General features: G+C 39.5%; 1 protein-coding gene across 4 annotated transcripts in view; it reads right to left on the bottom strand.

Moving 5' to 3' along the window:
- LOC117881307 (core histone macro-H2A.1) overlaps positions 1-26,925 on the bottom strand; it is a 68,589-nt gene that overhangs the window by 18,128 nt on the left and 23,536 nt on the right. For 2 of the 4 annotated variants that reach the window (XM_034778404.1, XM_034778406.1), the window contains exons 3-5: positions 16,019-16,125; positions 13,873-14,070; positions 10,888-10,998 (exon numbers count right to left, since the gene is read on the bottom strand). In XM_034778404.1, the coding sequence (XP_034634295.1) occupies positions 10,888-10,998; positions 13,873-14,070; positions 16,019-16,125 (416 nt within the window). The remainder of the gene's footprint in view (positions 1-10,887; positions 10,999-13,872; positions 14,071-16,018; positions 16,126-26,925) is intronic. The other 2 variants (XM_034778405.1, XM_034778407.1) reach the window with 1 other exon arrangement.

Here is a 26,925-nt window from a genome sequence, read left to right as displayed (position 1 = left end):
CTGTCTTTGCCCTGTCTAATCTTGTTAATCACTTTTTGTATTAGTGGTGTTGGAGAACAGGCTCTTCATCCAGGGAAGGAGAAAAGCAGTCTCCAAAGCATGGTGACCTAGGCCTCCTCTGGAGCAGAACGGGATAATTCTTGTTTTTGAATGTGACGAATAGGTCCACCTCTGGAAGTCTCCACCTTTGGAGTACCCCATGAAGGATTTTAGTCCAATGCCCATTCATAGTCCTGGGAGAAGCACCTGCTGAGCATATCAACTGTGATATTCTGGGTTTCAGGAAGGTAAATGGCTGAGATCTGAACCAGTTCCATAACTTTATAGCTTCAATGAACATGGAAGGAGATCTTACTCTTCCTTGTTTGTTGATACAGAACATGCAAGCCACATTGCCTGTCACGATCCTGATTGATTTGCCCCTGATGAGTGGCAGCAACTGAAGACAGGCGTTCCTGACTGCTTTGAGTTCCAACAGGTTGATATGGAGACCAGTTTCCTTAGGTGATCATCTGCCCTGAGTTGTGAGGGTTTGGAGGTGTGCTCCCCACCCTAAAGTGATGTGTCTGTCACAGTTACTGCTGGAGCTGGGTGGATGAAAGCAATGGCTGTACAGACATGGAGCGGATTTTTCCACCAGACTAGGGAGTTGTTCTTCTGGAGGGGAACCGTGACCTGTTTGTCCAAGCTGTCTCTAGTTGAGCAATAGATCCTTCTGAACCAGCCCTGAAAGCAGCAAAAGGCAAAATCTTGTTACAAAGGTGAAAGCTGTCAACTGTAAACAGTTCCTTACTGTGGATCAGGAATTTCCTTGAATTGTCACGACCAGATTTGCCAAGGTTATGAATCTGCCCATGGAAAGGAAGGGTCTGGGTGCCAATGAATCAAAGTATACCCCTAAAAATTGCATTATCTGTACCAGAGCGAAGAGATTTTTTTTTTACATTCAGCTGGAGACCCAAGTCCTGGAAGAGAGTAAGAGCTGCCTGGGTGGAGGTCAGCACTGCTTTGTAAAATTGGCCCTTAAGTAGCCAGCTGTTGAGATACAGAACAACTAAAGGAAAGCAGCTACTACCACTAGAACCTTTGAGAACACCTTGTAGCCGAAGGGGCAAGCTGAGGGCAAAGGGAATTACCTAGTATTGAAAATGCTCCTGGCCTATGATAAAATGTCTGTATTTCTTGTGAGCTGGGTGAATCACTACCCTGTTTCCCCGAAAATAAGACATCCTCCGAAAATAAGGCCTACTTACAGTTTTGCCTCTCGTTGTAATATAAGGCATCCCCCCGATAATAAGACCTCCCCGATAATAAGGCATCCACCGATAAGGCATTTTTCATTTCTGAAAAATAAGACATCCCCTGAAAATAAGACCTAGCGCATTTTTGGGAGCAAAAATTAATATAAGACACTGTCTTATTTTCGGGGAAACAGGGTATATGGAAATAGGTGTCCTGTATGTTGAGGGCTGAAAACGAATCTCCTGCCTCTAGAGAAGGAATTATAGCTGCCAGAGTCACCATCCTGAACTTCTGAGACTTCACTAATTTGTTCAGTCATCTTAGATCTGAGATCGGTCTCCAGCCTTCATCCTTGGGCATGAGAAAATACTTCAAGTAAAACCTTTTCCCCCTGTGAGGGGATGGGACAGGTGCTATCGCTCCTAAATGAAGGAGAGAATGCACTTCTTGACTCAGTATAGTCTCATTAGAGGGTTCGTTTAAGAGGGAGGGGGAAGGGGAGTGGCAGGGAGGGAGGGACATAAAGTGGAAGGTGTAGCCCAATGTTAAAACCTTCAGGGCCCACTTGTCTGTTGTAATACACTGATAAGCCTGTTAGAAATGGGAAACGCAGTCTCCAAAAGTGGGAAGGTCAGTGAAGTTTGCAGCTTGCCAGCTAGAGGTGAGGAATCAAACCCTTGACCGACCTGTCAAAATTGTTGTGATGATTGGGTACTCAGTGAAGGAGGGTGAGGAGCTCTCTTCCTCTGCAATCTTTATTTCTTTCTAGTGGATTTGACGGCCCAGTGAAATCCAGACAACTGGGCCAGACGTGATCTCTGAGCAGTTAGAAACCTGCAAAATCTCCTCTTGTTCTTAGCGGTTTATATATCCAAAGACTTCAACATGGCCCTGGGGTCCTTCAGTGTGTGTCGGGACTCATCTGTAATCCCCAAGAAGCACTTCTGACCATCAAACAGGAGGTCCTCAACAGTATTCTGATCCTCTCTCAGGAACTTCAACAGCTGGAGCCATGACACCCTTAGCCCTGTGGAGAGGGATCTGGCGGCAGTGTCTGCGGCATCTAAGGACCCTTGGAGAGAGGTTCTGGCTGATAACTGAGCCTCTGTGATGATGGCCTGAAAGCATTCTCTATGCTCATATGTAAGATGTTCAATAAAGGCAGCAAACTTCTTGTAATACATGAAGTCATACTTGGCCATGATCACCTGATAGTTTGAGATCTGAAATTGGAGGGTCACGGATGAGTAAGCCTTTCAGCCAAAAGAGATCTAACCTCTTCTGATCCTTATTGTAAGTAATGTACAGTAATGCAGTTTGCCCCTCTAATTTACAACATCCACTATCAGGGAAATAGGTGAGGGATTGGAAAACAAAAATTCTGAGTCCCTGGGAGGGACATAATATTTCTTATCCACCTATTTGCAAGTTGGCGGGATGGTGAAAAGAGTTTGCCACATAGTCATCATTGGATGGAGGAGCACTTCATTAGCAGGTAATGCAACCTGGCTGGGTGTTGCTGACTGCAGAATGTCCAGGAGCCTGTGTTGTGAGTCTTTAACCTCAAGAGGTATCTGAAGGGTGTCAGACACCCTTTTCAAAAGGTCCTGGAACTGACGAAAATCATCAGCCATCAATGGTAGTGGAGGCATGATTGACTTTTCCAGACACAAGGATGAAACAGGAGTTGCGGGGTGGCCTCCATATCCACCCTAGTCTCCTATTCTTCAAAGGTCTCCTTGTGTTGTGGGCATGGTATAGGAGACCCCAGCCTCTCAGTGCAATGAAGCTGGAGGTTTGGCAAATTATTGCCAATATGCCGCCCAAAGATCCCAGTAAGGCTATTGGGGGTGGGGGGCATCTAGAAGAGGGGATTACACTCAGGGCTGATCTCACCGTTTCTGTTGTGCTTGAGGATCCTTGTCAAAGTACGGGTTCCTGCATGGAGATAGAGGAGACCCCTGCCCTGATAACGAGGAGACTGACTGAATGTCTCCTTCATTCTCCTCAATGTTTTCCGGGGGGCGGGGGATGGGGCAGGAGAAAAAAGTCAGAGAATCTTCTGATACCAAGAACAATGGTAATCTGGAGACCGGGATCTCAGTACCGAGAGTTGTTTGGCACCCATAAGCAGTGGGGACTCCAGCTCATCTAAAATTGACAAGTACCTGGAGTAATAAAATTCCTGCAGTTTCGAGTGGGTTGGTACCAATGCAACAGTTGGGGTAGACAGTACCATTGATCTGGAGCATGTAGGTGCTGGGCTTGAAGGTGTCTGGTGCTTTGATTTTCCTGGTCCTTACGGTGCCAAGTAAGAAGGCACTGATGGTAAATCTGATGTAGACTATGCCATTCTAGAGGAGTATTTCCTGGGCCTCCCTGTCCTACACAAACAGTACTGGGGGCCTGCTGGAGCGATGCCTCCCTGAAGCGCTCCGGGATCTCCCAGCTCCACCAGAACCAGAGGAAGAGTCCTTTGCCACCAGGGTATTGAGCTGAGAGGTCAAGGTCTCTGACACCATAATGTGACTGGAAGATCAGGGCCTTTTGGCAGCTGACTCCTTCTGGTGGGAGACAGAGCTCCTCTTCTTCGGAGCGTTCCCTGAGTCCTCTGCTGTCTTCCCCCTCTTAGGGGAAACTGGGCTGAGGTCGAAGGGGTGCTGGATCTGTCCGGACACAGATGTATGGGGGGTGGGGGAAGTGTCTTTTGACTTGACTTGGAAGCAGGTCGAAGGGAGTGTTCCATCCTCCATTTGGTCTCCTGATTCTTCCATGCTAAATTTGAGAGGTTGGGCGATATGGGACTCTCCGAAGCAAATGGATACACTTCGAGTGGCTGTCGCTGACCAGGAGAGCCTCCTGACAAGAGGCAGCATTTGAAACCTGGTGAGCCAGGCATACCCAGCCAGGCCAAATAGGCTCTCTGAAAAAAGGGTGAAAAATCCCAAACCCCTCACTACTATCTAACTAATTCTATACTAACACTAACTAGAAACACTGAACTAACTAAAACAACAACTGTAGAACATGCTAAGCTTATAAAAGGCAGACATGCTACAGGTTTGTCTCAGGCTGAGGCGGTAGAGAAGGGACTGCGGGTGGTTTGCCAGCACAACTCTACAAACCCTCGGTGTGCAGCACAAGGTAGTATAGAGTGCATGCACAGGCCAAATGGACACTGCTAATGGAAAATCTCCAATCAAGGGCGCGAGAGGCACATGTGCACCTGAAGTCGAGCACCTTAGGTATACTACTCGAAGAAGAATTAAAGTTACAATACCATACCAGTAAGAACATATTTGTAAAAAAGTGCTCAGTGACACACTATTACTGCAGTTTGTTCATTACTGAGCGCAAGTTTGGGAGTCTCTACTCTGTAGTCTGGGACAATTGAACATGGAATGTCAGACTCTGCTCATGACATACCCACCACTGGGACAGCAAGAGTCTAGTGAAGACAGCACTTTGACAAAACTGTGTGGAGAAGTTTAAAATTGTGCTTAACTACCCTGTGCCCTAGTTGTAGCCAGTGTTATGAAGTCTTTGATATCATAAGCACCAAATTAACGCAAATGTTTTAAAAATATGATGATTCAATAATGTTTATACTTGTAATCTCTCTAATCCCTTTTGTAGAGCACAACAGTGAGAATAAGCAGATATATACATTATAATTATGCCTATACATGTGATCAGTATGGTGCTATCCATGCACCTAAAGTGACTTTTTCAGTGTCTGACTATGCAGTACAGAAGGCCACCCAAGTATGTATTTGAGCTAATGCTAAATTTCTATCAAATATTTATAGATAAAGAAAACTAAAGACAAATTTCTCACTCACTTATATAAATCCTGATCTAAAGGCCACTGAAGTCAATGGAAAGATTCCTTTTGAATTCAATGGACTTTGGATCTGACCTATGAAGTATAACATTTCAGTGTAATCAAGTATATTGAGACACAGAGATTACTTCCACTGATTGCTGAATTTGGTCTGTTGCATTTTAATCCATGTTACTTAATTTTAAGTGCACATCTCCTTCCTGTGTGTGAGTTAATTTACTGAGAGGGAATATAAAGGTGTCGATATACTGCACAACTGGTTTTGTGTAATGTATGATCTAGATGCCAGTAAAGTCAACAGGTCATTCCTAGAGATGTGCAAAATTTATAATTTTTGCTGTGGCTTTTCCAACAAAAATTGTCACCATTTCATTTCATGTGATTATGCACACAGACATAGAAATGTTGTTTTTAAAAAACTTGCCAATGCATAATTGTTTGCATGATTTTAACCTGTAAGCAATCTTCACTCAAAAAATGGGCCCATTTTAGTTCCAAAAATTAGCATACTTGAACATCTGTGCAAATATGGGCCCATTTTTGACTTTGTAATGAAATGTGGAAAAATTTGAACCCAGTAATATTTCACACATCTAGTTACTGACTTTTCACATAATCCAGTTTGAGTCTTGAGTATGACTACAAGCAACTGCTGTTCTTTTCTTTTTAAATCAAATCAAACCAATACTGAAAAAAGCTTTGCGTACACTGAAATAAACAGCTGACCATATGGGATTTAAATTGTAATAGAGGCCTGAACATATTTGTTTGTTTCATTTTCAAGTTAACTCTTTTTGTTCCCTAGTTCCTAGATTTCTGTGGGTTCTGCCCTCACTTTTATTAACTCCAGACCATTTTGGTTTTTCAGTTTTGGGTCCCCTTGATATTCATGCATTTATGTTAGTTATTAATGTACGTCCCAATTTAACTATAAAAATCCACCTACAAAAGACCCATCATCCAGTCTTGTGCTGCCTTTTTACTATGCAGCAATTAGACACTTTTTGTTGAATTAGGCACTTATTGTGCAGTGTTAGGTATCTGTCATATATTTACAATATAAATCAAAAGCTTTCATTGAGAATTAAATCCTGATGACTAATGGCTCGATTTTACTGTCCAATATGTGAGCACGCATCATATTATACAAGTTTGTATATCAGGCAAAAGAAGAGAAGTGATCCCTAAAGGGTCACATTGTTAAAAAGAGACACAAATTGCACTTGCATGTACAACACTGGGTAGGCCTCTAATTAGTTAACATTTAATTAGATGAATTAGTTAAAGCTTATTTAGAAAATGTTAAGTGCCACAGAAGTGCTAATTATTATTATTTGACCAACTCTGGCAGTCCTTACTTCAGGCAAAACTCCTTTGAATTCTTTGCTGTTTTGCCTGAGTAAGGACTGAGTAATTACCTATCAATTTAATTTGCACACACAAAACTGGAATGTCTATTTCAGACCAAGTTGAAGCCTCTTTGAAAAGCCAGACCCAGATGCTTACCACTAAAGTTTTCCAATCCAGCAACTGGTCAACAATTCCAGAAAAACAAGTGTGGGCACCTCTAGTTAATTGATACAATATTTTAATAATTCTGGGTTGCCACACAGGCATCTTTTGTAGAACGCGACAGTAATTTTAAAATCAACTAGATTATTATTTTAAGGTTTGTATAACATGAATAAAGAGGTTTCTACATGTTTTAATAAACGAAGGGGGGGTTTCCCCTATGGAAAATGGCAGCAACACAATTTCTGAAAACCTCTGAATTTAAATGAAGCTTAATACGGCTGCTTAAAGATTTTGTTCAAAATCAACAATACATTTTAGAAATGGACTGTACCCAAGCCTGCTGTGTGTGCTACAATGTTCTCAGTAATTAAATCTTTGGGGGATATTGCAGTGACAGAGCCCGGTTCTTGCTAGTAAGCCCTTTCCGTTCTCCAAATGTGGAGCCAGGAAAAAGGATTTTTCCCATTAAGGCATCATGGATGACATGGTAGCAAGTACAGGATTACTTCCTTGCTTCCCCTTAAGTCTGCCACATCCCGGATTTGCTGATCTCATGAACATGCTTGTAGAGGCATTCAGGGAGGAGAAGGGTCATTTGAAGGTTATTGATTATAGGTTTTAGGGAAGAGTAGTTATCTTTTGGGCCCGTTATTCTTATTTATTATTTGTAGTGCTTGTTCTTATTACAGTGAATAAAAGTAATATCTAAGAGGCCATAACAGTAATCTGTTTGGTGCTTTGAATGTTTATATTGCAAATTTTTGTCAGAACACCCAGAACAATGGAAGGTTGCTTGAAATAAACTAAAATCAATCAATATTTAAGGAAGAATGGTCTCCATCATTAGTGCATTAAGCCTGCTATCATCCCTGTGAGGAATGTATGTATATATCTCCATTTTAGAGATGGGGAAACATACCGAAAGATGAAATGCTTTACAGTATGTCAATGGCACAGTCAGAATTAGAACCCAGGAATCATAACTCTCAGTCCCCTTTACTAGCCTCCTGATCCCATTGTCTCCTCTAAGTATGAGGGTAACTGCATTCTGAGCGCTACGAATAATTTACCTTTTGCACAAAATTCCACAATTCTGAAAGAGCAAGGTAGTGCTGAAGAAAGCAAAACCAGGTTCTCTCTCTCCTTCCCAGTAACTTTCCATGACTCTTTTAACTGCCTTAAAAAAAGAAAAAAAAAAAAAAAAAAAAAAAAAAGACACCTTCTCCCTCCCCCACACTCTGAAAATACTGTACAGTGGGAATTTCTAAGAATTACAGTGCTCACCACATTGTTGGGCTGCATTAGTCATTTAAAATAAATATCTGCTGTGCCAAGAAGACCTAGATAATTTAATATCATTAGACTTTGATTTAAAAAAAAAAAAAAAAAACACTCCTCCCTCCCCACAACAATACAACTTTAGATTCTTTCCGGAAACACAGTATCTGACTTAATGCTTTAGATAAATGTTTTAATCAAGACTGTCTTTTTAAACAGCAGTTGCATGTAGAAATGACTTAGAAGCATTTAATTGATTGCAAGATAATGCACTCACTATTTATAAGTAATCTGTAAAATTTTCAGAATAATGAAAGGATTTGTTTGAAATTTCAATGGGTCAAGACAAACATCATTAACAATAACAATTAGCTTCCAGTCTGTTAACCTGCTTGCCCTCTTTAGCGCAGTAAGTGTCTTAGCAACAGACATACTGTAACACCCATGAGCCTTTCTTATTCAACCGAGCCTGTGCAGAATGGGCCTATAACCTAGTAGGCGAAAAGGGCTGTTCACTCCCACTGCATCTATGAGTGTTGAGGGTGCTCAGGGCTTCACCTGAGGTACTCAGCAATCACAGATCAGGCCCAATGTTCTGCCCTTGTTTTTTCTCAATATAGAAAAAAATACACCATGTTGGATCATTAGGAAAATACACTGAGGCATGTTGAGCGGCTGAAAAATAATTTCTGGGGAATGATTCTGAAAATATTCCTAAACAATGAGCCGACAAAACAAACTAACTATTTTATCCTGTGTTCTTGTTAAATGCATGCATTCAAAGATATCACTTCTTTATACACTACAATGCAGTGAGATCTTTGCCTTTTAAGCTTTCCATGTTTTCAGGCTTAAAAGGAATCCATGAAAAATCAAATAAGTCCCCAAAATGTTTTTTCTAGAAAAAACATTACCACGGTAACAGATTTATTATTTGTCACTTTTCGTAAGGTAAGAATGCCCTCTATTTTTTAACCTAATAAAAATGGAGAGTAGGATTTAGGGAATTCTTAGATTCATTAACAATATGGTATTTTATAACCTTGATTTCTGCACTGAGCACTCACTGCCTTTAATAACAGTTCCTAATATGGGGCAAAAGCAGAATATGGCCTTTAACAGCTAGGTGATGTATATCAACATGTATTCTCTCTACATCAGCAGAAGTGCACATTTTACCTGGGTTTTTCTTCATAGGAGGTGTAATTTGCATCATGTTTGCATTTTTTCCCCGTTACAAACATGAGACAAGCAACCTCCCACTAATGTCAACGTGAGCCACGATTTGCCCCATCAAATTACAGCCACTGGGAAACAGCTCCTTCATACATGATTTGTGCTTACCATACACAGGCATGATTTTTTTATGTCACTTAGATTTGCACACAAAGTGAAACCGATGCTCCCTTTCACTTGCATGGGCAGAAAGTAGCACTGAGCCAGGGAATCTAAGATGTAGCAGTGAGCAGTCCTGTCGAGGAGTTAAAGCTGCTCAGAGGGAGAAAGGAGCATGGCTGCATGGAGACCGAATGGCAGGACACCCCTCAGGGAGCTGTGTTCCACGTGAATACGGAACCAGTTGTCTAGAGTTCTATTGCATTGCTAGGTTGCATTCTTTCACCAGCATAAGATTAGAAATCCCTCACAGTTAAAGGGACAAACGAAGGTAAACTCTGCAAGGTAAACCCATTATATTTGTGATTCATATCAAAGTAGCACTGGGGCCCAGAGTTGCTTATTATTAATTATTTGTATTATTGTTATCACTTAAGAGACCCAGTCTTTGATCCAGATTCAATTGTGATGGCTGCTGTACAAACAGCAAACAAAACCGGTTCCTGCCCTGAAGAGCTTTCTCTCATTGAAATGGATAGCAAAATTCTACTGGCTATGTTGTCATTAGGGTCAGGTCTGTGATACCATGACATTAATTCCTATTTTGAACAAAAGAATTCCAAATCAATTCCAAAAGCCTTAACTTGGTTGCTCTGTAGACAGAATATTTAGTTTATAAACTTTGGATTTTAACTAATCAAAATGTCTTAAAATTTGAATATTTTCAAAAAGATTCCAGGGGAAGCAGCCAATCTCTCCCCTTCAAATGACAATCTGACCGCAAGTGTAAACTGCATGTAAAATACAGAAACCATTTGCAGAAAATAAAATAAAGTTACTTGCATGCATAATGAACTTAGCAGATAAGCTGGGCAACAATAAATGGAGAACAGTCTCGATATGAAATTAAAATGAGTTAAAGGAGACATTCCATGATGGGACAAAAATGGTTCGTCGCTTACAAATTTACAATACAATGATTTAGCCACTGAATGATAAAAGAAAGATGCAGTATTACTTCAAAATAGTATATCACATAAGTTAAAGACTGGTTTCAAGGAAAGAGACGAGGTTCATTTCTTGAATTAACAATGTCTCTTTAAAGTGCTATTTTAGCATTAAAACCCTAACATGCCCAACTCTCAAAGTATGCTCACAGGGTAAATACAATTGTTGATAAATAGCTTTTTGTAAAAGCCTCATTCGTTATTGTAGAGTATTAGTTTTTGTAAAAAAAAAATCTATTAGAAATAAATATTTTTAAATAGGTTTTGATAGACGCCTGTAAATCATTTATATTGGTAATAAAGCAGGCTGCTCTTTTGTAAAGCCATTTTGTCCTTAGCAAAATGTCATCATTGGGGTAAGCTTAGCTGTAATAATTATGCCGTCTAATAAAAATGTGGAAAGTTTCATAGCAAGCAAAATTTCACTGCATCAGAATGTTTGGTTAATTACGCACATGAAGACCCATTTATTAAAAAAAAAACGTTTTCAAAAATGGCTTCAAGGGATTTCTTTGTTAAAAAATGCTTATCCAAATCAGCTCTGTACTGCATGTGCAGATGAACTACAAGACTGGGTGAATGCTAAACAAGCACAGGCCTTTTTTGGGTGTCTCTCTTAAGCAAAACTTCAAGATAGGTATTGGCTTATAAAATGCACAGACATACCTTCTGGCCAAGGAAAAGACTTTTGGTGGACAAGACTGTGAATCCATCTGCAGGAGTTCCTTCTGTTGTACTATCAGCACTTGCTGATTTGCTGACTTCTCCCTGCTTCTTCTTGCAAAAATATAGTTAATTAGTTAACCAGAGGCTGAGAAATATGGTTCAATAATACTGATAATATGACATGCAATACACGCATCCATATTTATTAGGCTATAAACAACTAATACAAACAATGGTATTGGAGTCTGTCCTTTAGTCACATATGTGACTGATTAATGTTAATAAAGGAAGCTATACATATGCATCCAGAGGAGAAATGACCTCAATGTTTGCATGTCCACCGAGGTCCCCTCTTGCCTATGAAATCACACAAATTAGAGAATTCACCAGCCTTCTAAAATTTCCCAAAATATTTTTAACAATTTTCTCAAAATGCAAAAGGGCAATGTACCCATTTGCAAGTGGACATTCTTGGCATTCCTAAGAGCCTTCTTCACAGATGAAATCCTGTAGCTGTGCATGAAAGTGGTCACTTGCAAATTTCACAGCTACATCCACCCTGATTGAATTGGCACTGTCAACACTGGTTCTCCACTTGTGAAGTAACTCCCTGCTCTCCATGTGTCAGTATATAATGCCTGCATCTGTAACTTTCACTCTATGCATCCGAAGAAGTGAGGTTTTTACTCACGAAAGCTTATGCCCAAATAAATCTGTTAGTCTTTAAGGTGCCACCAGACTCCTTGTTGTTTTTGTAGATACAGACTAACACGGCTACCCCCTGATACTTGACAAATTTCACAGCTGTGTTTTTAGGTACCTATTTGAAAATTTGGCTGTTATTGTAAATAACATCAATAAGGTATTCCATTATGCTGTATGCCTGACTAGAGGTGGTGTAGGCACCGGCTGAAAAATTCTGTTTTTCAAACCTGGCCCAAGTCATCTTCCATTACCCAGTAAAATTACAGGGTTTATTCCATCCATTTAACTGGATTATTTAACTAGAACAACACAGGTTTGTCCTGCATCAAATTGTTGGATATAAATTAGAACTGTATCATTTTGAAGGGATGTCAATCATGGCAGTGAAACAACTGCTGTAGCAACTAGCTCAACTGCTGCCAAACTGAGAGGTAGAAATATTTTAATTCAAAATAAATAAATAAATAAATAAATAAATGTCATTTAGCATAAATATGTATTGCCTCAACAACTTCAACAATACGTCTGTGAATCAAACCTCTACTTGGGACATTAAAGCAAAGCTACTGTTGTGTTATACTCCCCCAAAAAGTATAGGTAACATAGTGTGCGAGTAAACAAATAAGGTGGTGAAGATGCAGGAGTATATTTGTGTTTCTAGGAAGTGTAACCATAACCAAACATTACACAAATGTTTTGAAAATTAGATTTTCATGGCTCCTATTTCAATTCCCTTGGAGTTTATTATTAGCCAAATATTAGTATAGTAAGCAGACAATGAAGTTTATTGTGTGGAAGAAAAACAGAACCCCACAACAGACTTCCTGCTTTTGTAATCAAGTAAGAAAAAAAATTCCAGATTTAAGGAAATTATTAGTGCATGGTTATTAGAAGCTCTGCACGCCAAATGCAAACTACTAGGTGTTCTACAAGGAGAGAGAAAATTCAAGAGTTCAAAAAGTAACTGTAAAATCAGGAAAATAATTAGGACCTCAGAATGGAGCGTTCAAGGCAAAGATATTGTCTTTGTTGAACAGAGAAGGCAACATTTTCAAATGTAGCACATTAAATGCTTGTGAACTTTTGTGAACCCAGAATTTTTCATGTGTAATTTTCCACAATTTTTTTCACACACTAAACCTTGCATGTATGCATATGAATTAGAAAGAAATTCCTAACCTCTATAAATAGAAACTCTAGTAAAAAAGTTAAAAAATGAATTTCCCTATTTTACTACAAGAAATTTATCATGATCTGGATGCCGTCCTCCCCCGGCCCACACACTTTCTTTTTTCTTCTTCAAATTTTGAAGAAGGAATTAAAGAAGTCTCCAGCTCAAAATTTAGAAGAGGTCTCCAGCTCAAAATTTAGAAGAGTCTCATTACAGCAACCTAAAAATGCGGAATAAAACAAATTTATGGCACTGCATCTGCTGAAGAATCTGTATTTAGGCAAGCTAAATATCACGACTTCTCCATGCAGAAAGAGATCTAACTACCTGCTCTGGTAGAATCCTATCTCCACTTCAAAGAGATAACAAAACCCATCTCTGAATTTCAGCAAATGTATTACATGAGAAGAACCTTATTAAATCTACTTTTAAAAAAAAATGCTTGCCTTTGCAATGTTATTGATAAGGTACCTAATGAAATCAGCAAACTAAAATGTTATACTTTTTCTTTATATTTGCAACTGAAGGAAAAATGATATTGTTCTAATGGGATTTTAGTTTTGATAGAATTATCCAAATACTCTTTTTCTCAGTGCCAAATACTGATACCCCATGCTAAATCCAAGTAAATTTAAATTGCCCCTCTCACCCAGTGGCAGAGCACAGACACCTGTGCAACCACTGCACAGCTGCCACTATAGCTGCTATATGAGATTTTTTGATTTGTTTAGTTCATTAACATGCTAGCCACAATCCTGCCATGCCACAGCTACAATCTCCACCTTCTCAGGCCTATATTCACAGCAGATGTGCCAGTCTGACTGACTTTCATGATTTGAGACAACTTGGGGAGAGGGCTGTTATCTGACCTTGTTTGTGTTACTATTGAAACTGCTACCCCTGATCACACCCTGAACTGGAAAATATCCTAAAGGATATTTACTATATAGGTCTATACTGTGTGTGTGTATAAATATAAATATACACACACACACACACACACATATATATACTGTATATATAAATACACCTCTAGTCTCTCTGATTCTCCAGCTTTTAGCAGCTCCTGCATTGCACGTTTCGGGTTTGATATATAGAGATTACTCTACCTTGGACTTCCTTGATCCTTTCTTGCCTCCTGCTTTCTTTGATACAGTTTTCTTCTGTGACGGGGACTTCGCCTTCTTAGCTGGGGGTGGAGTGATGATGGCTTCCAGTTTTCCTTTAGACCCCCGCTTCTTTGCAAGCAGCTCTGGGTGAATATTTGGTAATACACCACCACTGGCTATGGTGACACCTTTCAATAGCTAAATGCAAATAAAGTAGCAAATAATGAATTCTAGCATTTATACAGTGCTAAAGAGCAAGCAGTGTTTATTACCATGCACTGTATTCTGTGTGGTCTATTCCTAATTATGTCTTTATTTATCTCAATAAATATCTCTGAAGTAAAGAAACCCTTTCCATACAACATGAAATTAAACGGAACAATTTAGTCAGAAAATGCACAGATTCTTGCATGTTGCTATGCATCCCAGATGTCTTTTGTGCTCACACACGATTAATTTTTCATCTATGCTGTCAAATGTGTGCAACAAAGACTAAATTATTCAGCTATAGGTTAGAGAGAAAATAGGGTAGTCATATCTGTGGACTCAGGAGCATTGCAGGGCAGTGCGTGTTCGAAAGGGAGCACCCTAAGCTTCACATTGCAGGGAGTGCCGGGGGGGGGGGGGGGGGGGGGGGAGAGGCAGGCGTGCATATGGAGCCTTAAATTCTGCATTTCCCTGAATCTTTAAAAACTAAAGAAATTAACAGACAAGAAACTTCAAGTGAAAGGGTAGCGTGTATGTATACATTTATAACACACGTGTATGTATATAACGTATATATATATATATATATATCCAGAAATGTTACCGTTATAAAGAATCTAAATCTTAAAAAACATGGCAATAGAACAGTTAAGAAAAGGTAGATCGGGGTTCTCAAACTTCATTGCACCGTGACTCCCTTCTGACAAAGTTACTACATGACCTGGGAGGGTGGAGGGGGCTGCAGCCCACGTCCCGCCTCCCTGGGTGGGGATGGAGCTTGGGTTTCAGTCCCAGGTTCCAGCAAGACTAATGCTGGCCCGAAGGGCCCCCAGGGCCGCCCAGAGGATTCAGGGGGCCTGGGGCAAAGCAATTCTGGGGCCCCTTACATAAATAAAAGATGCAATACTGTAGAATACTATATTTTCGTGGGGGCCCCTGTGGGGCCCGGGGCAAATTGCCCCACTTGCCCCCCGCCCGGGCAGCCCTGGGGGCCCCATTAAAATGGGTCATGACCCACTTTGGGGTCCTGACCCACAGTTTGAGAACCACTGAGGTAGATAAATATTCAAATATGCTCAGAGTCCATGCATGCTATTAACTAAAAGTACATGGGAAATATATCCAGTTGCATATTCCAAAGACAACCTTAACTCTACTTCCAATTAGTGCCCTGGACCAGACCAGCATCAAGATTTCTCCTGAATTAGAGAGGGTGCAAAAAGTAACTTAAAGCCCCTGTTGCATTCCCCATCTTGATCTGCGCTGAGTGCTCCTTGATTGCAGCTCAGGATCTATAAGGTAGGGCCCCTGACCCACAAAAGGAATGATTTGGGGATTTCTAGGGAGAATGGCTGGAGTAGATTGTTTTTTCAGCTAGTGGAACACTGGACTGCAGGAGAGAATTTTTCTTATTATGCATTTGTACAGGACTTAACACAATGGACTGTGATCCTGGTTAGTGCCTCTGGGTGATGTATTCCAATGCAAATAAATGATAAATAATAAATACTAGTTATGTCTGAATTTATTTGACTATCTTGTAAATTGCAATGGAGAATCTCAAAAAATCCAGCCTTTTTACTCCTGAAGTCTGGCCCAATGGTTTAAGAAAGTTTTAGGACAAAAAAGAAAGATCTACATAACCAGAATACATACAGGAATATTAACTCAAAGGAATTGACTGACTCAGTTTCCTAGGAGGCTTTACCTTGGTGTCTCAGAGGAGGCAACTGTTGTATCTCCTATGCATTGCACGTTTTATTCCCTGAAACGTAATTAAGCGGAGTACTTTAAATAGTTACATAGTGAAAGAATGAACTGCTTCCCAGTGGCCTGCTCAAGAAGTAGAGGTCTTGAATTACAATTCTGTGATACGGAAGGATAATGTAAGAAACCCTAAAGGAAATCCTGGCCCTCACATGATGGAGACTTTTCTTACCTGATTTAATTCTTCATCATTTGCTACAGCCAACAGGATGTGTCTAGGAGTGACTCGACCCTTCTTGTTGTCCCTCGCTGCATTTCCAGCCAATTCAAGAATTTCCGCTGGGAGGAAATAAACCCTTCTTAATTAAAATATGACAGTTAAAACTCAATGGGTGTTTGGTGAACAGGGCTATAAGATGTCAATTCTCAAACAGACAAACAAATAAGTTGGTCCAATAAAAGATATTACCTGACCCATCTTCTCTCTCTAATATCCTGGGACAAACATGGCTACAACAACACTGCATTAAAGCACTATGTAGTACACCGCTACCTCGATATAACGCGACCCGATATAACATGAATTTGGATATAACGTGGTAAAGCAGTGCTCCAGGGGGATGGGGCTGCGAACTCTGGTGGATCAAAGCAAGTTCAATATAACGCGGTTTCACCTATAACGCGGTAAGATTTTTTTGGCTCCCGAGGACAGCGTTATATCGAGGTGTACTTTTTGAGAACTATTTGCCTCACTTGGTTAGGGAACACAACATAAATGGTAGAGGATGGACTCTAATCTTGGAGTGGAGGCACAGCACTGGAAGTTTCACAAAATTCATTACTGCACTTACAGATCTGTGAAGATGTAGCAATGCACGCAGTACATTTGAGATTAGTGCAACTCAAAGGGCTGGATTCAGATCTTTTCTTAATTTTACACTAGTGTAACTCCACTGAATGCAATGGAGTTTTTCCTAATTTGCACCAATGTCAGAGAGAGCAGGCCCAACTTGTTTTAAACTGTGCTAAAATACAGTCTCATGAGAGATTGAGCGCAACAGTTCTCACTGTCTCTTTTTATATTTATGCCAGTGAAGATTAAATGCCTGTTTGAAGTCCTACTATCTAAACTATAGTTATGTTTCATGTCCTCCTAAATCAGAAACCTTGATTCTTGACTGTTTGTTGAGTTCCCGCAACTAACTTTTTGTACATTTTCTAGGATTTTGTTATTGCCAGACTTCAAAGTACTGGGTGCACATAAAACTAGAACTTTTTGCTGCATTCAGCACTAGCCTGGGTGATGGCTTTTGTTCCTCCTACATTTTTTTCATACTTGAATGAGATGTTTATTCAGCGTTTCTCATTTGTAGTGCCATTAGGCAGGCAGGCAGACATTTAAGTTAGGTTATAGGCAGGCAGGCAGGCAAAAATGCAAAATCTCTTTGCTGGGGCAGTGACTTAATGATTTTTGGCTCTTCAAGGAAAGGTTTTCCTCCAAGAGGAAAGGTAATTGACACGTCAAGTTTGTTCACTCCTAGTAGATTATCTCTTTACAATTTGACATGATTGGAAATCTCTTCTACTTAGCTACTGCATGTCTGATGGTTTCTTGATTGGAATTAGAGGGGATTAACTTGTTTCCGTGTAACTGTCTACAACATGAAAGGCCAGTGCTTTATCCACTAACTTATCTATCTTCAGCTCAAAAAGCCTCAAGCAAAAAATGTGAGGGAACCAGAAGTAATTAAAATAGAGAGTATGGGGCACAAATACAGAAGTTATAGCAACATGCTCACGTTTATCTGGCTCCACATTCAAATACCATTGCTATCTCTCACTTTTAGATTGTCTGTACAGAGGGAGACGAAAGACACTGTTTGTCTACTGCTTTTGGATCACTGATTTTGCAAACCTGTGAGTGGTAATATTTGAAGAAGAGAAATTAAAGGAAAATGTCTTTTTTTCAGTCTACCACACACAATTATATCAAAGTATACTGAGCATCAGGGCTCCTGTATCTGACTCTTTCCTTGAACAACCAAGATGGATAAAAATCAATTATTTAAGTAAAATAAAGTCAAACCACTGAACTGGTGGAAGTTACTAGCTAAGCACCTGGAACCAGTGTTTGTTGAAGTGCTAAACCTGTTTTTGACAGCAGTAGCCTCTTCTGCAGTATAGAGAGAATATTTTCTTCATTTTAGTTTATTCACTTAGCTTAAATTCAATGACTAGTTCATTCAAAGTTAAGAAATCAATTGGGAGTTGAAAAAGCAGGAAGGTTGTTTTCCCCTTCCAAGCTATAAATAAAAAATACGTGTAAGAGAATGACACCTACTAGCTCTAAAATCTTGAAGAACGTGGCGACCAGAAATAATTAGTTCAATTCATGAAGTACAGATAATACTTCCTTTGTTTAATAATTCAGTTAGTTTAAAAACACAAAACATTTTTTCATAAACTTTGATAATTTTTTCTCATGTATACAGCATTTTAAGGGAGATTTATTTAATAAAAAAAATTAAAATGCTGTTTTTGTGTATTTTAATTTAATTTGAATTTCCATCCACAGAGCTGGACACAAATCACAAGTAAAAAAATTAGTCATCACCTGGTAAATAAATAATGCATCATTCACCATTTTCTAACATAATAAGAAATGTAAAAATTAAGATTCTGAATAAAGGTACGTTAAGATATACATTTGCTTAAACAAATATCCTCCTGGTTAGCAAAAAGAAGCACCAAATTTGGTATAAAGGCTATATTTAGTTGCAAACAAGAAGTTTTTATGGTCTCCAAATAATGAGAATCAACCTTTTTTAGGAAAATTACTAAAACATACAAATGCAAAACAAAATTAAAACAGGTGACTGAAATCATTCCACCCTGCTAACAAATGAACTGAATACACAATGAAAGCTGAAGCATAAACTTGCTTTAATGGACAAGTGGAAGGGAATAAAGACAGTATCCTGGAAATGAATAAAAGATGATTTAAAAAAAATATATCAAAGCTCACATCAGATCACTTTCCTCTAACACTGTAAATCTTGAGAAAGCAATGCTAGATAGCCACAGACAATGACTTTATATTATACTGATTTTAATATGACTCCCCAGCTACTTTTAATCACGACTCCCATAAAAAGCCAGTTATGACACCTATTGGAAAACTCATAGCTGCTTCTGCCTGTATTACAGTTCAGTTTCATCAAGGACTTCAGCAAGCTTTCAATATCCTTATGTTCTTAAAGGGTAGATGACTTGAGTGTGGCACAGAGAAAGAACATTCATGTCCTTGGTCTTGGTCTTTCAATATGAATTAATGTATTTCATACAAACAACAAATCAGTTTAAAAAAAAAAATCAGAACTAGTAGGATAAGGCACCTCCCAAACCTCCATAGAGCAGACTAAAGCCTGCATAATCCTCGTCATTCACTCACCATGAGCCAAAGTTCAGACATACAATGCTTAGCTGCATCAATACAGAATTCAAACATCTATTGTGATATTGGAAATGTGTTAAATTCCTAGGGACAGATTCTGCTCTAAGTAACACCTAGTGCATCCCCACTGATTTTGGTAGGACTGCACCACTGGAATAAAGAACTGAAACACCTCAAGCCAGGCATTGTGATCCTTATGTGTGAGGGTTTAGTGCTGGCTGAAAGGTAAGGGGGGGAAATTGGCTATAACACAGTATGCTACTTTTTGTTTGCTCTCCCTTCCTCCCCCCCACCAATCTCTTTACGACATCAGCCACTGCTAACACTTGTGCCATGTTATTCTCTGCATCTGATCAGCATAACTATGTAGACAGGTCATTTTGTAACGAAAGAGCCTAAGAAAGTGTTATGCCTGTAAAGCATGGAGGAATGTTTTATTTGTTCCTCATAAAACTAAAATGTCTGCCTCCTACAGTGGAGAACTGTTCTTGTAAGTGCTAAGCTCTCTTCCTTGGACAGGAAACTCATTTTGAAATTACAGTTTTCTAATGGTCCTTTAGGGAAGTTGAGGTAACTCACTTCCTTTTCAGGCACAGAAGGCAAGGAGAAAGCTTTGCTTTGGAGCAGAGGGGCGGGGGGGCAGGGGGGGTTGGGAAGGGAGGGGAGTGGGGATCTTTTTTTTTTGCTTCTCCCTGCTCCTCTGCCATCACTCCAACAAGAATCCAACAAGCTACAAGTGCACTGAAATGACCCACAGCACAGCAAAAGTAAGCTGCAAGGACATGTTCCTTCTCAAGCACTGATGCCCTCCCCTCCCACATTGAATCTGAGCATTATCAATATTATAAATGTAACCAGCACAGGCAACAGAACCCATCTAGTAAAGATAGTAACTGAAGCCAGATCCAAATCAACCCTCCAGATCAACACCTCCTCCAAACCTTAGGGGTCAAGAAGGTTCAAAATCTTTCCTGGACCCTAATAATTTGGCCAGAGTCATTCTCCTCTAACATCAGTTTTACACCAATTATAAGTTGCAAGATTTCAACGTTTTCCACGATTTTAAGTGAAATGAAAATCTCTCCATAGGAAAATTACACAAATCTCTGAACTCTGGGGTGGGAGTTAACTATCCAGTTTGCATCTGAACTTTTAGGTCGGGCCCATCTCACATAGTAACCTGGGGATAGTACACTTTTGTCAGTTACAAAATTTGAGTAATTAAAGAGATTTATTCCACTATCATAGAATCTACTGTAGTGCTTTATCATTCCTTGAACAAAAAAATTTGACCAAGAAGGTGTGATTTTTAAAACTAAATGAAGTTGTTAAATAAGGACTTGTTAAACTGAGATTAGGTTGTTTTTTTTTTTTTTTTTTTTTTTTAATAATTTTCAGCTAAACGACCCTTTTTCTGCAGTACTTTAAATGCTCACATCTTTTCCAAGTCCAAGTGCAATACAAAAAACCAATTAAACAAGAGAATGCTTTGAGTCCTTGCGGTACCTCAAGTACTGTGCAATGTAACAAAATTATTGTGCAGTTATATTGGGTTCTTCTCTCATACTGCTTACCAAAATATTAGCACAGTAAGTAAAAATAAAATAAAATAAAATAAAAGCATTAATAAGACTAACCCAGTGGATTTTTTTGTTAACATAAAATCTTTTTAATTCCAAGATTGAAAGAAAGGAACACCAGCTCTTTCAGTTTGTCTTCCGAAAGAGAATGTCTCCGACAGGAGAGGACAAGATTATACAGTGAGTTGCTGCACTCAGCATCAGCTGTGTTTGTTACAGCATTTATGTATCTGAAAGCTAATGTTTTCAAATTCGGAAGACGGTCGGCTGTTGATGATCAAAACATGGTGATAACAGTTTTCTGTGACTTCAGAGTTCTCTGGATCGTGTCGGGTGCCACCTTCCCGGTACACAAAGCAAACTCCTCTGCTGAAATGTCACTGAAGCCAGGAATTGAGGTGTAATCCTTCTTCACATGAGATATTACAGGAACTCTTCTGGGGCTGAAAATCCTTATGCATTTTAGGAACTTAATTGAGCGTTGCCCACTCTCAGTATCACGGATGTACTTCTTCAGCTTTTCAGCTGAATTGTCAACAGACGAATAAAACAGGAGTACCAATTAGCTACTTCGATTAGTTGTTATTGTTAACATCTTTGGCCCTGAGAAACTTTTGAATGGTTTCTTCTAAAAACTGAGTGTCTCTCTCAAGGAAAAACAGCAGTTCGTCCATTTTCTGAAAAGCAAAGAGAGTGCACAGTCTCTGGCTTTCAAATATAGCCATTAGGTCAACGATTGGCTTGACATTTCATTGATAAAACACAATCTTCAGCATTAAACATTGGGTTTCATCTGACAGCACTCTCAAGTTCCTGCAATGAATATGGTGCCAAGTTGTCATACACCTCCATTTCTTCTTTAACAAAACTGTGCTGATATTGAAAGTGCTTTTCTTGGTACTGAATAGTAGTAAACCAGCTGTTCCATCTAGTTGCTACTGGGTCTGGTGCCATTGTTATACTGGGAACTTTCTGCATGAGGTAATTTAAGTACCTCATTTTCCTGTCCCCTGCCACATAGAACATTTGTGAGAAAGCTTTTACCAGTGAGCTGACATCCTCAAATGGCTTACAAAAAACTGTCCCCCACCAGATTGATTATGTGAGCAAAGCATGTTACATGGATGCTACCGGGAAACAGACCGGACATGAAGAAGCTTTCTTCATGTATGCGGCATATCCGTGTCAAACACAACCACATACAATTTCATAACTTTGCACAGTTTTGAATGACTGCTTGAGACAGTGCTGTGATTTGTTTTCTGCAAGAAGTGCATGTCAGCAAGATAGGAAGACCCCTTCCCAGTACTGGCTTTCACCATTGGTGTGAACAACATGTTAAGTACATAGCAGCCCTCGTCATCAGTCATTTCACTGAATACAACTGACATGTAGTTATCCTTCACTTTGTCCTTAAGTTTATTTCTCTCAGTGTTGTAGACATCTGTAAGATTTGCCTCTTGAAGCTGGTAACATCCTGGAATTGCACCACCATTCTTCACTCACGTGTTTAGAAATTGGAATATGGAAGGATGGTGTGCTTTAGATAACAGTATGTTTGCAGCAGCTCATGTTAAGATACAGTCGTGGACAATATCTAAGCGCTCATGTTGTGCTATTGTGGTTGTGTTGAAACATGTTGAAAGTGTACGCTGCATTTTTTGTGATTCTCCATGCAATGCAGCTTTTCTATTTAAATGCTTCTGTGATTGGATGAGTTGGTCTGAATTGTCGATTTCCTCTGATGGTCCAAAACAACATTGCATGTTTTGCAAAAGACTTTTCTTCCATCTTCCAATACCTGTCCAGGAAAATCTTTTACTCTCTCTTTTGCGGGTATATTTGCAATATGGGATCTTTGTCATGGCATTTTCTGGCAAAAATCGGTCAATGCTCCCTTGACTCTCAGTGTGATCCAACATTTTTCATAGTCTTTGTCTGCTAAGGAATATTATGTGACAATGCAGGGTCAGACGTTTTATGCGTGAAATTACACCGGCGCAGACTTGAGTAATTCCCTGAGGTGTACCCACTGTACTTCAGACTACATACAGCCCTGCTTGAATTGCTGCTACCTTGGGACTAGGCGATTAACAACCAAAGTAGGACATTTCCCAACAGACATGCTGGGGCAAAGCCCTGCTCTTTCAGAAAGTGCCACTAGATGTTTAGCAACACACTTTTAAAATAAAAGATGTAAAAATACTGCACAGCTATGATGACACACACAAATTGGGTATTTGTGCATACAAATGAGCATTTTTAGATGCCTACCTGGCCATTTGCACATACAAAAAATGGTTACTAACCTTCTGTAACTGTTGTTCTTCAAGATGTGCTGCATGTGTCCATGGCGCATGGTAAATGCATGTTGAAATCTAAGCATGCAATTGCACAGGTAGAGATGGGCCTCCTCTTTTTGAGCATCTAGCACTTAGTGTCCATGCAAAAGAGACATGTCCTTAGTTTTTAAGGCTTTTCTGAAAGATCCACTCACAAACTGCAGGATACTCAATTTATATACCTCACAAGACTTAAAAGCTGAGTCGACCCTGCTGGCTCAGTTTCACACCTTGTATTTCAAAGAGTCTAGGTCTTTCCAACCTGATGCTCAGCCTACTAAGCTATCCACTAGCATATATCCATTTTTAAAAAAAATACAGTCATTCTGAACAGTGCCATAGGCAGAATTTATGGGGAAGGCTAGAAAGGAGTCTAACATTTTCAACAAGTTCCTTCTTTTCCCCATAGATTTCAATGAGACAAAGGGCCAAATATGTTCGGCATCCCCAGATTTCAGTGCAATCACGGCAGTCATTTACTGTGTGTTGATTAATAGGTAGCGCTCATCCTGCACAGATTCCAGACCTGCTAATGGCGGGTACACGATTACCGTCAGAGAGGTGGGACTCCCTTAAAAGGCAGCATATCAACAGAGAGAAATCAAAGAGGGCCCCAATCTCTGAATAGGCACGGTATAGAAACAGAGATTGACCCAACTGGAAGAACAACATAATTTTAGAGCAGTTTTCAAAATCGAGGGTAAATAAACAGGATTGAGGCTTTCGCTAGATGTGCAACACCTTTATTCTAGTCATTTATTTACTCCAGCATTTTGTTTCCAGATGGATAGTTACTATAGCAACCCTTATGTAAAGGGCCATAGGATGCTGTAGATCTGAGATACACCTTCTAAAAGAATCGCATATCAAAATATTTATTTTGGAAAAAAAGGTTTCAGTCAGGAACACACAAGTATCAGGAGGTGTTTAACATTTAAGGGACTGATTCTGCAACCCTTAAGCAAGCTTAGGAGAGCTCTCTCATCCAGAGTCCCTCTGAAAATCGAGAGCTAATCAACATAAGGGTTAAAAAATAGATCTCTAGAACAGCGGTTTTCAACCAGGGGTCTGGGGACCCTTGGGGAGGGGCTGCGAGCAGGTTTTGGGGATCTGCCAAAATAAACCAGAGAGGGGCCAGCATTAGTCTCTCTGGAGCCCAGGACAGAAAACTGAAGCCTGAGCCCCACCACCTGGGGCCGAAGCTGAAGCCTGAGCAAATTAGCTTCGCGGGGCCTCATGTGGCAGGAGGCCCTGGGCAACTGCCCTGCTTGCTAGCCCCCAACGCCAGCCCTGGCTTTTAATCTACTGGATATGCACAAAAAATTGTGGGCTGTGGAATTTTTATAGCGTGTTGGGGGGAAAGAGTCTCAAAGAAAAAGGTTGAGACACCTGGTCTAGCAGTCCCCCCCTCCATTTTTAAAAAATATGTGTTATTGTAGTTGCAGATTTAAAAACAACATTGTTCCAGTAAAAGAACGTCTGAGATAGGTGTATTGTTGGGGAAGAAAAGTGTAATGCAAGACACCAGTTTGGATATCATGTGACTCTGTTTTTAATGGTTGGTTATGAACAAAAAAGTGGAGTGCCTTTGGAGATAAGTTGTAATGTGAACATGTTGGTTTGTTTAATTTATATTTTGTCCATTAAGATTTTTAAAATAATTGGAAGAACGTGGAGTCTTGCAAGTTACAAAGATTTCTCGTAAATACAATCCAGCTAAGATGCTGTGTCCATGACTATCTGTATCATTTGTATCCGCTGAAAAAAATTCCCTTATAAATTTAGAACTGGGCAAACTGATTTGGGTTAACAAAAACTGGTCTGAGCCTGTTCCTAAAACCTGAACTAATTTTTTGGGCTATTGAGGTTTTTAAAAGTTCAGTTAAAAAAAAAAAAAAAAGTTTTAAGCGAAAACAAAAGGCACCTCTGCACATAAGTCAGAGATAAGACCACAGGAAAAGCTGTTCTCGCAGCATTTCCTACTGAACCACAATCAAGTTGTATTAGAAATCTTCACAGAAAGCATATTCTAGGGTGATTTTCCGAGTGAATTTTCATCCTAGAGGATTGGGATGAGTCTTTGACACTCAGCATTGCTCACCTCTTGGGCATTTCACAAAATTCTCTCTTGAAATAGTTTAATTTGTGTGTTCCACAAACCAGTTGTGTGCTTATACACTTTTCTTCACTATGGTGTTTCACTGTTCTGCCGTGATCTAAAGAATTTAGGAACAAGCACTGAACTTTCTGAGGTTAAAATAAAACAAGTCACTGAAGTCCTAAATGAAACATGCACAGTAGCAACATTTGACCTGGATGAAAACCCATTTGATTCCATTCCCCTCCCTCTGGATAGTGGGTGGTTTCTATATTTTCATCTTCAACAAAAAATACTATTTCTCCTTATTGAATGTGAGTCTTTTAAAGTTTTTTCTGGTCTAAATGACAAAGCCTTTCCATTTGGCTGGCTTTCATGGTTCTAGCCTTGCTTTCCGAATGTGAATATGGCTGACAGGCCTGCTCTCCAAGTTCCTTGGATGAACGATTTTTCCTTTTGTTTGGTTTAAAATGATTTCTGCTGTATGGAAGCCTTTTGTCCACCTTCTCTTCAGGGAGATGAAATCATAGTTTTGCAAATTCAGCTTGTAACAGCTAACAGGTGACATGTTGAGACAAAGCCAATTTTTGAATAAAGGACTTCCAACGAAAAGAAGTCAGAGCCTTTTGAAAATTGTTTGAAGCTTCTCTTCTAACCAAAGGAAAATTAAAAACAACACTGAGAAATCAAAGAAAAGTGAATGTTGGTGTAATCCCATTGAGAAAACATGTCTTTGCTACAAAGCCAAGTACATGACAAGGAATCTGTTTATTGTATTTCTGTAAATTAATCCTTCCATCAGCATTTTACTGAGTTCAGAATTGTTTTACATGGTTCCAGAAGGTTTTACCCCAATCAACCCCAATCAAGTATGATTGTTAAGAGTTTCCTGAATTCTTTCCCCCTACATATTCCATTCAATCCCCCATGGAACCTCTAGTCTTAACAGCAGCAGTAGAATCATTTAATAACTCTCTCCCTCACCCCCACCCCACATTCCTACACAACAATTCTCAGCCTTGACTCAAAGTCAGAGAAATCTGATGTAGTAAAAATCTATTAAAGGGATTTTTTTTTTTTTTAACTCTGTGCAAGCCTTGGTGTTCACCCACTAACCTCAACCCTCAACAAGGCAATCATAGTCTTAGGAACGTGATAAAAAACCTTCATGCACTGGCATCTGGGCTATATCAAAACTGGACCCTGTTGAGCAAAAACGTAACTCTGTCAAGTTATTGTAAGTTTTGTGAGGCAGGTAACAGACTGATGTTTACATAAAATACAAGCTGAGGCCACAAAAGCCACTTCCACTTAAACCGTTCTGATCTGACTCAAACTTCTGTTCAGCTCTTTTCTCCTTTCTACACTCTTAAGCTATCCATTATTCGTTGTAAGCATCAATATCATTCAACTGTCGGGCTTTTTAAAGTTCCAGGTTAATCACTTAAAAAGGTGCAAGTAGTTCAGCTTTTAGGGCACTCTGACAGCGAATTCAAGCTTAAATGCAAATTGATATGCAATGTTCAGATCCTGCCTACAGAACAGTTCCTTTCCCTCAACTTGGCATATTCCTATTTAACTCAAACTAAAAAAAAATTTTTTTTTGCAGTGGTGTTTCCTCTCCCTAGTAGTTTACACTTACTCTCAACAGTTTACATATGTTTA

The sequence above is a fragment of the Trachemys scripta genome, chromosome 8, assembly GCF_013100865.1.
Source record: "Trachemys scripta elegans isolate TJP31775 chromosome 8, CAS_Tse_1.0, whole genome shotgun sequence".
In the NCBI taxonomy this organism is placed as follows: domain Eukaryota; kingdom Metazoa; phylum Chordata; order Testudines; family Emydidae; genus Trachemys; species Trachemys scripta.
This window is presented reverse-complemented; position numbering and strand designations above follow the sequence as displayed.